The 16,557-nt window shown below is 35.0% G+C and overlaps 1 protein-coding gene across 1 annotated transcript in view; it reads right to left on the reverse strand.

Annotated features, from left to right (window-relative positions):
• Positions 1 to 16,557, reverse strand: part of LOC124367753 (serine/threonine-protein kinase Sgk2-like) — a 54,972-nt gene that overhangs the window by 10,731 nt on the left and 27,684 nt on the right. The window contains exons 3-9 of the mRNA XM_046824843.1: positions 15,796 to 15,891; positions 9,197 to 9,333; positions 4,471 to 4,599; positions 4,081 to 4,354; positions 3,346 to 3,612; positions 3,064 to 3,237; positions 2,828 to 2,968 (exon numbers count right to left, since the gene is read on the reverse strand). Of these exons, the coding sequence (XP_046680799.1) occupies positions 2,828 to 2,968; positions 3,064 to 3,237; positions 3,346 to 3,612; positions 4,081 to 4,354; positions 4,471 to 4,599; positions 9,197 to 9,333; positions 15,796 to 15,891 (1,218 nt within the window). The remainder of the gene's footprint in view (positions 1 to 2,827; positions 2,969 to 3,063; positions 3,238 to 3,345; positions 3,613 to 4,080; positions 4,355 to 4,470; positions 4,600 to 9,196; positions 9,334 to 15,795; positions 15,892 to 16,557) is intronic.

Raw genomic sequence — 16,557 nt, forward strand, 5'->3', positions numbered from 1 at the left:
TCTAATGGTGCAGCATGACAAATGGTTCTAATAACCTTTTTTTGGATTATTAACAGATCTGACACTGCTACAGAATGGCCCCATAATATCAAGCCATAAGCAATATGTGATTGGAATAATCCAAAATACGCTGTCCTAAGGTACTCAGTAGATATTATAGATCTTAATTTCCAAAACAGAAAAGCAACTCTCGAAAGTTTTTTGCTTAATCCGTTAACATGATCATTCCAACTCAATTTCGTGTCAATACAAATTCCCAGTAAATTAACAGATTGGTGTTCGTTTTGAGAAAGGCTAAGCAATATGTTTTGCGTTTTACTTTCATTGCAGAGAAGTTTATTTGTTGTGAACCATTTCTGAGCATTACTTTGAGCTGCAGTCATTGTAGCCTTTAAACTTTCCAGATTATTATGACAGGAGAACAGAGTTGAATCGTCAGCATAGATGACAGAATTCACACCAACATTTTTTGATAAATCGTTAATTATCACAAGGAAAAAGAAGGGTCCAAGGACAGAACCTTGAGGAACGCCTAAGGAAACATCTATTAGTGATGATTGTGTCCCTCTTAAACTTACATACTGTCTACGATTTATTAGATACGACTCAATAATTTTCATAGACTTTGAAGATATTCCATAAAAGTCTAATTTAGTTAAAATACTATTTAATGGAACACAATCAAATGCTTTACTTAAATCTAATAGAGAAAGAGAAACTGACTGCTTATTTTCAAATGCCTACAATGCCTTGCGAACTACTTTGGTTACTGCAGCAACTGTTGAACGGCCTGTCCTGAATCCAAATTGAGATTCAGAAAGGAGGTTATTTTTTTTCAAAATAATTACTAAGTTGATTATACATTATGGATTCAATGACTTTGGAAAAAGTAGGGACAACTGAGACTGGGCGATAATTTTGAGGAAGACTTTTATCCCCTTTTTTGAAAATTGGTGTGATCTTGTCTCAAAGAAGACCAAACATTAAGTGAAAGGACTAAACTTCCTGTACCAGTAATTATGGAACTGTTTGGATTATGCACTCAATGCAATTATTTTGAGTTAGAGGGTAAAATTTATCATCAAGATGAATGCATGGGAATGGGTTCTCCACTGTCCCTTATTTTCACCAATATATTTATTGAGGAATTTTAGAAAAAAGCCTTGGCTTTAGCTCAGTTCAAACCGAAGATTTGGTGGAGGTATGTGGATACCTTTGTTGTTTTTCTTCATGGAGACACTAAATTATATAAGTTTTTTAATCATATTAATAGTATTTCTCCTTCCATCCGCCTCACAATGGAAGTGGAAGTCCAAAACAAGCTTCCTTTTTTGGGTGTGTGTGTGTGTGTGTTTTAAGGGATAGGGATGTCCTTAAGATTACAGGCTTTTGAAAGAAAACACACACAGGAAAATATTTAAATTATCAGTCAAACCATCAAAAATATCAAAGAAGGAGTGACTTACTCATTATTTGATAGAAACAAGCTTATGCTCAGATAAAGATAAATTAAAAGAGGAATTTAATAAAGTTAAATCGGATCAATGAATATCCTCAATCAGTAACAAACAAGTGCAAACAAACCAAAAGAATCACTCCTGAGTAGGTCAACCAAAATAGTAATAAATTTGTGGTTTATGTCAATTCCTTATGTACTGGAATGTCAGAGAAAATTAGAAGAGTAGATACAAAATATAACATTATAATTGCATTTAAAACCCACAATACTCTTAGACAATGTTTCGTAAAAAAACCAAATAATGCCACACAGGATTCTAAAAACTGTGTTTATAATATAAAATGCAGTTGCATTAAGGGAATACATAGGCAGCACAAAAAGATCATTAATTGTAAGGGTAAAAGAACACAAAATACACATAAGAAAAGGGCTAACAGAAAGAAAAAAAATTACACATCATTGTTGGTAAGAAAACCATTGTATAAATTGGGATGAAGCTACCAAACTAAATCGAGAACCTCATTTTTGAAAAGGAAATTAATTGAGACGTCATACATTAAATTGGCAAACCAACCGATAAGCCAACCATTAGTTGAAATCAGGTTGCTTTGGTTGCCTAATGAATATTTTCTTATAATTGATTCAAAAGTAATAAAGCAGTATTACGGTGAAGTTGAGTAGAAGTACAGTGTTACTAAGACTATAGAAGTCATAAAATATTTAACTCCTTGTGAACTTCCTTTTTTAAGACAAAATGACCTTTAAGGGACAATTTATATTGTAAACTTTCTTGGTTGATTAAAACTTTTTTGTATGTTGAATACAATTAAAAGTAATTTAATATTATTGATATAGAACTTCACAATAAAATGAGGACCAACTGACATTTGTAACATCAAAGTTTACCGGCACACATTATGTAAAAACATTGAGTACACGATTAATACTAATAAAATTGTCTTCTTTGCATATGACCAGCTGCCATGGAATTTGTATAATCAGGACACAAAATTCTAAATAAGTTTGGGTCCAATGGATTGGTTGATTAGTAGTTCTAACACTAGTAGGGTTCTTTGAAGTGGCAGTACACATGATGACTGACAATTGGTACCAGCACCTCTCTCCTCATTTCTTTCTTCTTCCAGTTTTAACTTTTCCTCTCTTTGTTGCTGGCAATGTTGGAAATACATAATACAACATATTGTTATTTCATAATGTGGTTTATGGATTATTTGACAAGACATATAGTCATATTTTGGAATCTTAATAACACAGAAAAACATTATTTTACTGAGTACAACTTAATTTATAGAATTTCAAACTAACCACTTGACTAAATAAATACTTAGAATAATTTTAACAACTTACCACTCGTGGGTTGAACGGTGGCTTTATCTTCCGTTCCAACAGGTCAGTCCAGTTGATACTTCTGAAGAACTCGTGGCTCCGAACATCGTCAAAATCACCGTAACCAGAGCCTAGGCGCCTGGAGGCATTCTTCTCCAGGAGCTACACAGGAGCAGAGTGCCAATAACTCAGTTGCTAATCACAAGGAAGAAGAGATCAACGTGGTTGAGTCAGATCAAGTATTGAACTTTGTGTACCTCGGTCAGTATCCTTTTGGCAGGTTCCGTGGGGCCAACACGTAATCGCAGCGGCTGATACAGTATCTGAGCATACATCTCGGCAGTGTTCCTGCTATAGAAGGGAGGCAACCCGTACAGCATCTCATACAGGACAGCTCCAAGACACCACCAGTCCACACTGCGGTCATATGCCTACAAGAATTTTGCTCCTGTAGGTTTTTCAAAATTGCACGATAAACTCATCAAGCTATTTACTCAGAACAATTTACTATTCACTACCAAGAAATTACCATCACTGACCTCCTTCCTGACAACCTCAGGAGCCAGGTACTCTGGTGTACCACAGAAGGTATTGGTAGTGTCGGTGGCTAGCAGTCCCTCCTTGCTCAGACCAAAATCTGTAAGCACCACATGGCCCACAGAGTCCAATAACAGGTTCTCGGGCTTCAGGTCCCGGTAGATGATACCTTGGGAGTGCAAATAACCCAGTGCACTGGCAATCTCTGCTGCATAGAAGCGAGCCCGTGGCTCAGTAAATGTCCGCTCACGCTGCAAGTGGAAGAACAGCTGAAACATTAAATTTGCATATGAATCAACACATAATAGATCCTGTATCTATGTGTATAATCTATTTTAAATCATATGGCTTTCTCAGACCTTACTAATGATTTCTATGTGAGAGTCGAAATACATTTTTATTTAACGCTCATTTTTAATGAGGGAAATGAGTGGCTATTCAAAGGAATATTTGGTAGGATATGGCTGTAATCTTTTCTTACCCAATAAGATGGACATTACATAGAATATGATAAGGGTAGTGTATTAAGAAACAATCTTACACCAAAACCATGTAAAAGACTTAACATATTTAATTAGACAGAAATGTCCAATCTCTTGCTCCCACAGATCAAATATTAATATTTTCTTCCTGACACATTTGAATATCATACGGTGGCACTGAAATGCATTGGTAACTAAGAATTTTCCACTTAGCCACCTAAACCCTGTAAACAAATTAATTAAAATGATCAGTACCTCTCCACCATTGACATAGTCCAATACAAAGAACAGCTTGTCGCTGGTCTGGAAGCTGAAATGCAGTCCAACAAGAAACGGGTGGTGGAGGTTCTTCATTAGTACGTTGCGTTCAGACATTATGTGCTGGGCTTCATTCTGCCGCACAATCAACCGTTTGGATAGCACCTTGACCGCGTAGTAGACGTTATCATGGCGGTGACGGGCCAGCAGCACCTTGCCGAAACTACCCTTCCCAATTACATGCAGAAACTCGAAGTCACCTGGCTTCGCACTAGAAATTTAATATTGAAAACAAATTTAGTATGATCAAAAATTAATTTAAAAAAAGGGTTTGTAAGTAGATTTTGAAGAAACAAATACCATTTTTTAAATATTTTAGAAACTTACTAAGTTCTCTCAGAAGGACCAAGATTGAGGTTCTCGTCTTCCTCAGCCTTCTCGCAGGTGTCCTCAGTGCTGGGCTCCTCGGTGGTCTGACAGTGGCCATCCAACTGTAGAAATGTCCTTACTTCTTCTCTAGATACAGATACACAAACCAAGCTGGTCATTAAACAAAGTTATAAAGTAGTGATACCATGCACAAATTGAATAAACCACTATTAACCACTTATACAGGGTGGAGCGCGATAATTTGCTGATTTGGAAATGAAATAAAAAAATTATGAACCTTAGAAAAAATAATTTTTTATTTTAATTATATTGAACAGTAAGGAAATTTTTAAATTACATGGTTTTAAATAATGTATCTGGCAAATGTCGACCTTCGTCATCCACACACTGCTGCATACGTTTTCTAAAGTTTTCATTAACCCATTGCGGATCGTATTGTTTTGGCGCGCGGGCACCAGCGGGCGCGAATTAATTCACGGGCAGCGGCCGCACGAACAGCAATGGTGCGCCACATCGTATCGCTCGCTATTGTATACTAGAAAATTCAGCTGCGAAGGTATTCGTTCAGATGGGCCTGCTGGGGTATCCGTGACGTAGGAACGATAACACGCGAGCAAGGTTACGGCGTGGCAGGGATGATGTCTGAATCATAGTCTAAATAAAGCGGCTCGGGCGAATCGATTGCAACATCCGGGCCATTGTCTAGACTAAACCCACCAACATGTACGTCTGCGTCGTTTAGTTGTGTCACTAACCTCAAAAGTATTATAATAACAACTGAGGAAAACACCCAATCAGAAGCGCTAAAAAGCAGAGAGTAAACTCATATGAATGATTTTTCAATTTCGATACACAACTGCGATCTGTAGGATATTTATAAAACTTTTGAAAACTCTAAACGTAGACCGTTGTTAAACACTCTTAGTAGACAAGTGAAGACGATCGCCCGATCTATCAGACATTAACAGAACTATTTGGAGGGAAATTTAAAAGCAGACCGCTTTTGCGACCTGAGCTCGTCACCGTGCCGTTAGGCCCGGCCGCTGCGTGACGAGCCCAGCTCGTCAGTGATCCGCAATGGGTTAACTCTAACAAGCATGTTGACTGGTATTCTGCCAATTTCAGCCTCAATATTGTTCCTTAGGTCTTCCAAGGTGTTGGGACGGTTGATATACGCCTTCGACTTCAGGTAACCCCAAAGGAAAAAATCGCATGGGGCTAAGTCTGGTGAGCGTGTGTGAGTAACATCACCCCTCAAAGAAATAAGTCGTCCAGGAAACATTTGCCTCAAACAATTCATGGTAACCCTCGCTGTGTGTAAGTGGCACCATCCTGTTGGAACCATGTATCCTCTAATTGCATTGCCTCAAGAGCCGGCTGAAAAATATCCTGTATCATAGTCAAGTACCGTTCGGAGTTCACAGTTATGGTACGACGGTTATCCTGAAAAAAGTAAGGGGCAATAATGCCTACTTGTGATATGGCGCACCACACAGTGACGCAGTCCGAATGCAGAGGTCTCTGGTGGACTTCTCTGGGGTTTGTTTCACTCCAGTAGGGCATGTTTTGCTTGTTGATACACCCACTGAGGTGAAAATGTGCCTCATCAGAAAAGAACACAATTGCGTCATGCGGTATAGTTGCAAGCATGTCTTCACAAGAAGTACTCCATGTCAAATAGTCCCGTGCTGACAATTGATGGACCACGCACATTTTATACAGGTGAAATCTCAGTTCATCATGAAGAATCCGGTGGAGAGAACGTCTTGAAATGCCAAGAGCAAGTGATTGCTTCCGAGCAGAGCGTTTTGGAGATTGCAGTACTGCTGCTCTAACTCTATCGATGTTTTCTGGTGTTGTAATCCTTCTCTGAGGTCCCCTTCGTACACATGACACATTCCCTACTGTTCTGAATGCAGTTACCCAATTTACAATTGATTGCCGACCAGGAACATGTCCGCATGGGGAACAGCGAATCGTAAACGAAAAGCACGCTGCACTGCAATGATCGAGTGGCCATTTGAAAAATACGCTTCAACACAAAACGATCTCTCCTCTCGTATCCACTGCATGATGGCAACTGGAACGTGGAGGAATACAAATCTCCCGTCAGCCACTATAAGCCACGCCCACTCTCCCCTCTCTTCGACCAACAGTGCCGCCACAGCCTGCGTGCAAAAAAGCAAATTACCGCGCTCCACCCTGTAGTTAAGTTTTACAGATAAGTAGTGCTAAAATGAGATTGATTTTTTTTAATCTAAAGAAGTGATTCACAATGATTGAAAAATAAACCAAATTTGATGATTCTCAAGGTTGGTATTAAAAGTATTTTGAAAGTGCCACTTATGAACAAGGCAAGAACTGAAAAGCTTATATTTAAAATCAAACAAATATATAAAATTGTTAAAAAAGACATACATTCAATTCATACATGACTGTGTACTTGTTCTTGTGTGTAGTTGTACTTTACAGCATCTTTCAACATTATAACAATAATAATATTCTATTGTTTCCTGACAAATAATGTTTTTAAATATCACTTTTATAATACTTATATCTAAATAAGAGCTTTAATACTGCATAGATTATAACCTTTTAAAGTTTCTCAGAAAAATTCAGAAAATTAACCTATAAATATATTTTCCAGTAAAATATGGTGCTATCTCCTAGTATAATTTTACACAAAACATATTTAAAAACTTACTATAGAAAAGCACCTTTAACCTCCAATCTATGTCCAATTTAAAAATTCTATATGACACATTCTATTTTCACTAAGTAAATACTTTATTAAAATCAAATGAAAATCAATAGCTAAATTAAGCTGACAATTTACAAAATTGTAATTAGCTTTATGAGTGTTGTTTTTAAAGTGGAATTAATATTCAACCTAACCTTAAGAATAATTTTTTTCTAGAAAAACCACCTACAAAGAGAATAAGGATTAAGTCTACACAATATATTGAAATAAACCCGGTTTTGACAATATAAGTACCTACAAATAAAATTGAATGTGAATACAGAGAAATAAATCATACAAGAGTGTAATCTGGGCCTAGGATAATCTACAGATTACAAACAGATGTGTACAGAAGGTTATCAGTATATCAACAACTTACTGCAGCTGTTGATAACTACTGTGATAAGGATGTGATTTCAAACTTAAAATTTAAAAACTATCCAAAGGTAGAAAGTAGAAATGAAATGTTGGTCAGCAAGTACAGACCCATTTCTTTCTGATTAACATTTGAAAAAGTAGACTCAAAAAGATTATCTATTAATACAGTCTAATCACTTGTAGACAGCACATCTTTATAAAAGACAACTTGTAGTATTACTAATAACTTGAACATGATAAAATTACAATCACTATTCTTGAATTTAGTAAAGTTTACACTGTCTATGACATTGCCGATGAGTGGGCAAAAGTATGGTTTACAAGTTATCTTGAAAATAGAATATAGATTGTGTCAATACAGAAGAAACAATTAATTGTTATACCTTAAACATTACTTAACTTGTCACTGTTTATGACAGTGTATGTCTTCCTCAGTCTAAATGCTTGTGTTCATTACACAGCTCCACCTATATATTGCAATCACTACTCCCTCTTTCCTTCCTCTTCGGCTATTAGATGCTTCAACAACTTACTTTCCAAACAGCCCTTGTACTGAAAACTTTCTTATAGTACCTGAGCCCTTCATTATATCTTACGATTTGCAGGAATATCTTAAAGAGAAGTATATTCAGGGGTCTGTGGGCCAAGATTTTCTACTCCCATACTGCCAGAGAAAAACTATAACATCCTCTGACAAGAATAAAAATGTATATATTTCTTAAGAACTAAATCATTTGTAGATTTTAAATTTAAAAAACAAATATAGGGTGTTTATAATTAAATATCAGAGTTTTAACACTCTGTAGTTTTTTTTTGCATATGACTTAAAATTATAATTCATACATCAAATCAATGAGCAACTCATACAATTTTGTTTGTTGTCACCTGTGCACATGCACACGCAATGTTTCCTCCACTATCCCTTAGAAAGCGCTAGTAGCAAAAATGACGACTCATGAACAGAAGGATTTGTGTTCTACAGTTTGCATAGACCAAATCTGTAGTAACTAAGCAACATGTGTTCCGTATAAAGTTAGGTTGTGATCCTCCAAGTGATGATACCATCCTCAGATGGTATCATCAGTATGAAGATACTGGCTGTCTTTGCAAATGAAAGAGTACAGGACGACCAACTGTTAGTAAAGAGTGTTCAGCAAGTGACAGAGACTTTCACACATAGCGCAAAGAAATCAGTTCAGAAGGCTGGTTGTGAATTAACAATTCCAGTGACGACTGGAAATGTCTACAAAAAAGCTTACAACTACGTCCTTATCAGATGGGACAGTTGCAGTGAGATTCCCCTGAATTGACTGTTTTGTATGCCATATCTAGGCGGAATGTTAATGGGCCTTTTTATTTTTTAGAGAAGGACCTGTAACTGGTATTTCTTATCTTGATGCTATACAACTATGGCTATTTCCTCAATTGGAAGAAGATGAACTACATAACTTTTTGGACAACACTTGACAGCAATATGGTGCACCACCTTACTAGTTATTCATTGCAAGGTAGGACCAAGACAAAAATTTCTAGTTGTGTCTTGTGTACAGGTTGATCAAGAGGTTAGAATAATGTACTATTCATACATTTAACAATGTAACTTACATATTAAGCAATTTAGGGTCTTGCATTAGTTGTTGGACGAAGGCATTGAGTCCCTCTCTCCTCTGTGCTACAAACTGAGGGTCCAGGTTGTTGCCAAACAGTTTCTTGCCAGGTAGCTTCAGCTGGAGATTGGACACCTAAACACATTACTAGCAATTTACTGGCTGTCATGAATTGTAGAAGGGTTCTGAATCCCTCTCTCCTCTTTGCTACAAATTGTGGGTCCAGGTTGTTGCCAAACAGTTTCTTGCCAGGTAGCTTCAGCTGGAGATTGGACACCTAAACACATTACTAGCAATTTACTGGCTGTCATGAATTGTAGAAAGGTTTTGAATCCCTCTCTCCTCTTTGCTACACACTGTGGGTCCAGGTTGTTACCAAACAGTTTCTTGCCAGGTAGCTTCAGCTGGAGATTGGACACCTAAACAAATTACTAGCAATTTACTGGCTGTCATGAATTGTAGAAAGATTCTGAATCCCTCTCTCCTCTTTGCTACAAACTGTGGGTCCAGGTTGTTACCAAACAGTTTCTTGCTAGGTAGCTTCAGCTGGAGATTGGACACCTAAACACATTACTAGCAATTTACTGGCTGTCATGAATTGTAGAAAGGTTTTGAATCCCTCTCTCCTCTTTGCTACAAACTGTGGGTTCAGGTTGTTACCAAACAGTTTCTTGCCAGGTAGCTTCAGCTGGAGATTGGACACCTAAACACATAACTAGCAATTTACTGGCAGTCATGAATTGTAGAAAGGTTTTGAATCCCTCTCTCCTCTTTGCTACAAACTGTGGGTCCAGGTTGTTGCCAAACAGTTTCTTGCCAGGTAGCTTCAGCTGGAGATTGGATACCTACACACATATAAAACAATGTACTGCCTGTAATAAATCGCTGGAGAAAGACGAGTAGCTATTTTTTTCTCTGTGATATTGCCAAATAGTTTTTTTACAACATTGTTAGTTTGTAGATATCCCATTGTAAAATTAAGCAAATAATTTTAGTTCTATATAAGTATAGTGTCAATAATATAATCCAATTACGCATCTTTGTACAGGCAAATTACTTATAAAAATCATAACATTTATATTGATTTACTGATTTTTCCAGTAAGTAATAGTTACCATGGAAAAATAGCTGAAAAAAGCCTTTATGCTCTGTTCATGATTACCTTATTGATGTTAAACTTGTTTTAACTTAATTTTAGAATTTCAATTAATAAAAAGATGTTATTTATTTCTTTGTTATGGTTATTGTATTTATTTATTTTAGTATACTATAAGATAGTTTTCTTGCATTACATAAGTGAATAGGTTTGGAAAGATAACCTTAACTATTGTGTATAATATACCTAGCCTATACAGTAACATATTTTAACTTTGCATAATCTGTTATTGTGCTTAATGACAATAAAAAACATAAAACAGCATAAACACACAGAGAATGCTCAGAGTTTGAGACAGTATAAGTAAAGGTATAGGCTAATTTTAAAGTGTATCAGTTACTGATGGCCATGGCTATCATCTGGTGTCTGGAGACAGACGGCAGACGCCAGTGCCAATCAGTGCATGGTGCCAGTGATATCCCATTGTATTATGCAATGGCTGGCACAAGAGGGAGTCACCAGTCAGCTGATACTAGACTTGATAATGGTCATAAAAGGAAACTATTTTGATAATTCACTGATCATTTATTTCACAATGAAATATATTCTCTTTCTTATTACCACAAGCGATTTAAAGCTTTACATTTATTATGGTGTAAAACATACTTATCTCCCACACTAAAAGTACAATTTTCAAAAGTACTATTTTAATGGAACACACTGGCCTAAAACTACGTTGCAACATCACATTAACATTTTACCACTTAAAACTATATTCAAGCAGGTATCATAGCTAGTATATCAAATATGTAACATTAAATAATTTCAGAGAAAATATAAATAATGTATATAATAAATAAATAATACTCAACATTATGTTTATTTATTTATTCAATAGCAGAGGATCTTTTATCATGTAAACAATTTTAGTACATAGTGTAAATTATCTTTCAGTTAATTTAGTTACTTTTACTATGGGGTGGTACTCTATGTTGGTATTTCTACTGTACATTTCACAAGTAAGATACACATGACCATTTGTAATATATGAAAATATAAGCATTTCTTCCTACCCCTACTTGTCATTATCAAACATGTTATTAAATAGCATACCTTCTAATGGCTTACAATAAATTGAAGGCATTAGTGGTTAAAACTATCATGACTTAATTTTCAAAAGATAGTGAGATTGTTATATAAAATAATAACCAAAAACCTTGCTTTTTACAAAGTGTGGTTTGATGATGAGAATTACGTATGAAGTTATTCTTTATTAGTCTGAAACTAGAGTGTATGAGGCAGAGAAGTTCTTAAGCTAAAACTAGAGTGTATGAGGCAGAATAGTTCTTAGACTGAAACTAACTGTATGAGGCAGAGAAGTTGATAGGCTAAAACTAAAGCATATGAGGCAGAGAATGGAAAAGTTTGAGTGTGTTCCTCTAATTCGTGATATGTAAGAAGTGTGGCTATCAAACAACAGATCAAGGAGGTATGCATCAACCACCATTGACCAACACCTGTTTAGTGTGAACCTCTCTCTTTAGTATGCAGTTAGTCTCACTTCTGGAAACAATACCATTCAGTCAGAGCCTACGTTTGTGTTATTGTTGTTTTTTGTTTTGCCGGATTAAATTGGTTAGTGTAATAGTAGAGCAATGAATTATTGTGAAATTTCGCTTTAAACTTGGAAAAACTGCTGCTGAAAATTGAAACATGTTACTTATTCTTAATATACAAAATTACATATTAATTAGTAGAATTACGAGATTAGAGCATAATTTTTGGTTGGTAACAGTATAATATAACGACTTGGGTTTTATAGTGATTTGAGTTGAAATTACCAAAGTTATTATTTTTACTAACTATAAGTCAGAACTAACTGATAGGTCTATGCTCGCACGGAATATCACAGTGTCCCCGCCAAGCACGGCGAGAGAGGAATGCTCCCACCACCCCATGGTCAAGCAAACCTATATACGACGGCTGACTGACGAGTCGGGAGAATAACCTAGAATAGTTAAAAGAATCGAATACGGTGTATTCAAAAGCACCCTTGAAAATACAAGTGTTAGAACACTTTATCTGCATTGAGTATTTCTAACAGACAAGTCTGGACTAGTCTTACTTCCTTCCTGTAATCCATTGTTTTTTGGTTATTTGGAATTGCCCTGCCAAAAAGGTGGGAAAAAAACCTTTGCCTTTTAGTGCCTACTACAAATATATCATACCCATGATTTATGAACTTCAGAAAAAAATATTTATTTACTTGCTACCTCAGTCCCAGCTGAAAGATTCTTTTCTGCTGCAGGTTTTGACACCAATGATCGTAGAACTAGATTGAAACCAAAAACCTCATCTTATATTTTTTACACAACATGAAACAACACTTATTTTTGTCTTTATTATTTACAAATGTATTTATTAATTGAATATATGTACAATTATACATTTTGTCAAGTATGAACATTTTTAATTACTTATTCCAAATTATGAATCTCCCCTTAGTTATTGTTTTTATAGTCCAGACACAAACAAACACACACACATTCATCTAAAACGCTCCAATGAATACAAATACAGCTTTCCGATTCTTCCTAGAGAAATTGTATTTATTTCAAAAGTATTTGACTTCATTTTCAGGTATTCGAATATGTGAATACCCGGACAGTATTCGAGTACTATTCGATTTTGTATTTGATTCTCCCATCACTAGAGTAACCGCAAATGGTCCAAGCCGACGAATACGCTCGCTGACCTTACGTCGCAGCCCAAAGGTACGATGTCGACCTACGCCATCTGGTAAGAGACAGCAACTCTTGTTCCTTACTAAAACATTCAAATTTTTATTTGAAACAGACTTTAATATTTTTATTTGTCATTTAAGATCATTAATTTATTTGAAATATATGGTCAATATTTTTATGGCCATTTAAGAGAATTAATTGATTTTAAATGCACTCTTAATATTTTGTTCGTTATTTCAGAGAAACAATAAATTTTAATAGAATAAACTTAATTTTCTCAACTTAACTTAAAACATGAATTACTCCAATTATTTTTTTCTTCAATCTAATTTAAATTTTGAACTACAATTACTCAGATTATTTCTTTTGTCATTTCAATTAAATCTTAAATAAACTGGGCTCAAATTTTCCTTCTTAAATTCAGGATTTGCCATTGTTACTATTTTTTTCCTGGCAATTTTCCTAGCACCTAATCCTTAACCAGTTTCCTTTTACGAGTATCTCTTTCCTACCATTTATCTCCTACCCGAAAAAAACAACAGTCAGGACTAAACTTACCACTATTTTCTTTCTGGTGATTGTACTGGCATCCTATGCTTACAACTTCCTTTTACAAATACTTTCTTCCCGCCGTCCCCTTCCTCATAAAGTAAATCTTATAATTAGTCAATATTATTTTTTGAAAAAAATTAAGTATAAATTTTTTTCAACCATAATTCCGTTTTCTGATTATTATAAATATTTATTTCCCAATCTCAAACATACTATTAAGTAAATTTTGTTTTCTTCTGAAAATGTAACCAAATTTTTTTTACTAATTCTCTATCTTTTTGTAAGTAATTATCCTTATTTTTCACATTTATACATTTCAGGACTCGCAATCCTTTTTTTGTGGTGAACGTCCTGGCACTCTTACCTCGATAATCTCTGTTAAAAATATTAACCTAACAATATTTTAACTTATTTTAGGTGGATTGTGCATATAGGGTAAGTGTTGAATATTTTTATACCATAGAACCTTAGCATTCATTGTAATTTAGCTCATTAGCTTTTAGTGCCTGGTTTAAAGCATTATTCTTTTCTTAGCTAGCACATAGTAAAATGAACCTGCATGTGGTGTGATTCATGTGCGTGATGTAGTGATTAATTTATCTTTTTTACAAAATTATATACTTAACATATAACTCTTAGACTTGGTATTATATTTTGGAGTCATACATTTTCCTACAGAATAAATACAATTTCATCTATTTTTCAATCAAAGCTTTTGCGTCATTTAAAAATATTTTTTAAAGTTAATGATTTTGTGCTTGCTTTATGTATATAGTAGTTGCACTGTGATACTGGTGCATGGCTAATATTTAATCTCTAAGACTGCATATTTCCCATTGGTGTTATTTGAATATTGCTTTTGTCTGCCACAGTTACCCTACTGTTATTTAAATTTTTGCTCTAATTTTGTATTTTGATTCTAATAACTACCAATTATTTAACTGATTAATCATTCCGACCTTGGCTCTTACAAGTATTACTGTATTTGACTTCCCCGACCAAGTTATTAGTGGAGACTGCTCCACTTACTGATTAACTGCTTACTAGCCGATGTATTAATTAATACTACAGTATACTGGTAAAATTTTTAAAATTCTAAAATCAAAATTTGTTTTCTAAATTCAAAATAGTTGGAACAATAACTTTCCTAAACAGGATAATTTTTATTTTACTAAACAGGATTATTTTAATTCTTTTTCAAAATTTCATTGGAGTTGACGTGATGACATAAACCCAATTATTTTTTGAAGTATTGGTTTCTTCCGCAGGGCTATCTGATGATGACTCCTAACAATAATTAACAGTTAAACTAAATTCTACAACCCCGAAATTCAAACCCAGCTCGACTAGCTATCTGGCAAGTTGTGAATATTTTTGCTTGCTCCGAAAATAACATTGCAAACTTATAATTTACTGATAGAAGTGTATAGTAGTGAATGTTTATTGTGGGCACATGTTTTTAATGGTTTAAGAGTTTTAAAGATGGCAGAGAAGACATTAAAATGATTCATGGCCAGGTCGCCCTTCAACATCAAAAACGGATAAAAATGTCCAAAAAGTTGGTAATTTGATTCGGTCTAACCATCAATTAAGTATTTGCATAATTGATGACTCTGTAGGTATTGATAAAGAATGTTTACGGCAAATTTTACATGACAATTTTAACATGCAAAAAGTGTGTGCTAAAATGGTGCCTAAAGTTCTAATGTTTGAATAACAAGAAGCTCCTAAGAATGTTTGTACTGCACTTTGAATGCGTTTGAAAATTACCCAAATTTTTTTTAAACAATAATAATGTGTGAGTAAATGTGATTTTTTACTTATGATCCAAAAACGAAACAGCAATCCATGCACTAGAAGAACCCAACTTCACAGAGGGCCAAAAAAGCTTGAATGAGCAAGTTAAAATTTAAAGCAATGATGATTTTTTTAATATTAACTACATGTTAATATTTATCAGTAGGATCATTTGGCTACCTCCTAATCATGTGACAGATAATGAAGAGATGATAAGATGGGTCAATAATGCAAGCCACACTTGTTTAGATACATTAATGTAAGCTTGTTACATGAGTAAGAAATTGATTCATATAAAAACATACCCACCATGTACTGTCAGTGATATTTCATGTTTACTACTTCACAATTTACCAAATAACTGTAGAATCTAGATGTAAACCACGATGATAAAGTGTTGCAACTCACCTGTTTCTTGAGGATATCGTGAAGCTTGTAGAACTCGTTGTAACGGCGGAACACAAACCAACATTCCGTTGGTGAAACTACCACCACTTTGTACACCTGAAAAAGTATTGTAATATAGTCTTTAAAACGAATTGTCTCTTTTACTGAATGGAGTACTGAATGTTTAATCTGATACCATATATAAGTATTTGTCTCACATTCATACTTATTTCTTTTAAATTGTCACAATCTGCACTGTTCAGTTATGATCTTATCCCTTTCTACTCAAATTATCTGGGACCTATTACAGTGCTTACAAAAAGTTTAGGGACAGGGTTGAAAAAGCAAAACTTTTGCTATAACATTGTTTGTATTGATACAAAAATTATGAAATTACATTGGTTATGTAAAAAAACTAATACAAATAGACTTAATAGTCAATGGACTTAATAGTCCTTTAGCCTTGTAGCAAGCATTAACACGACTTGGCATAGAGTTAATCAATTTCCGGCAATCTTCTTTAGTGAACTGGCGCCAGATGCTGTTAATCATAAACTTGAGCTCGTCCTTGTTAGATGGCTTTTGTTTTGCCAGGCGGTTAGCCATCACATTCCATAGGTTCTCTATGGGGTTTAAGTCGGGGCTACGGGCAGGCCATGGCAGGACTTCAATATCGTGTTGTTGAAACCAGTCCATTGTGAAGCGGGACTTGTGGCACGGGGCATTGTCATGTTGGAATAAGAAATTTTCCCCCAACAATCTGTTAGCAGATGGAAGCATTAC

Source organism: Homalodisca vitripennis, chromosome 1, assembly GCF_021130785.1.
Source record: "Homalodisca vitripennis isolate AUS2020 chromosome 1, UT_GWSS_2.1, whole genome shotgun sequence".
NCBI lineage: Eukaryota > Metazoa > Arthropoda > Insecta > Hemiptera > Cicadellidae > Homalodisca > Homalodisca vitripennis.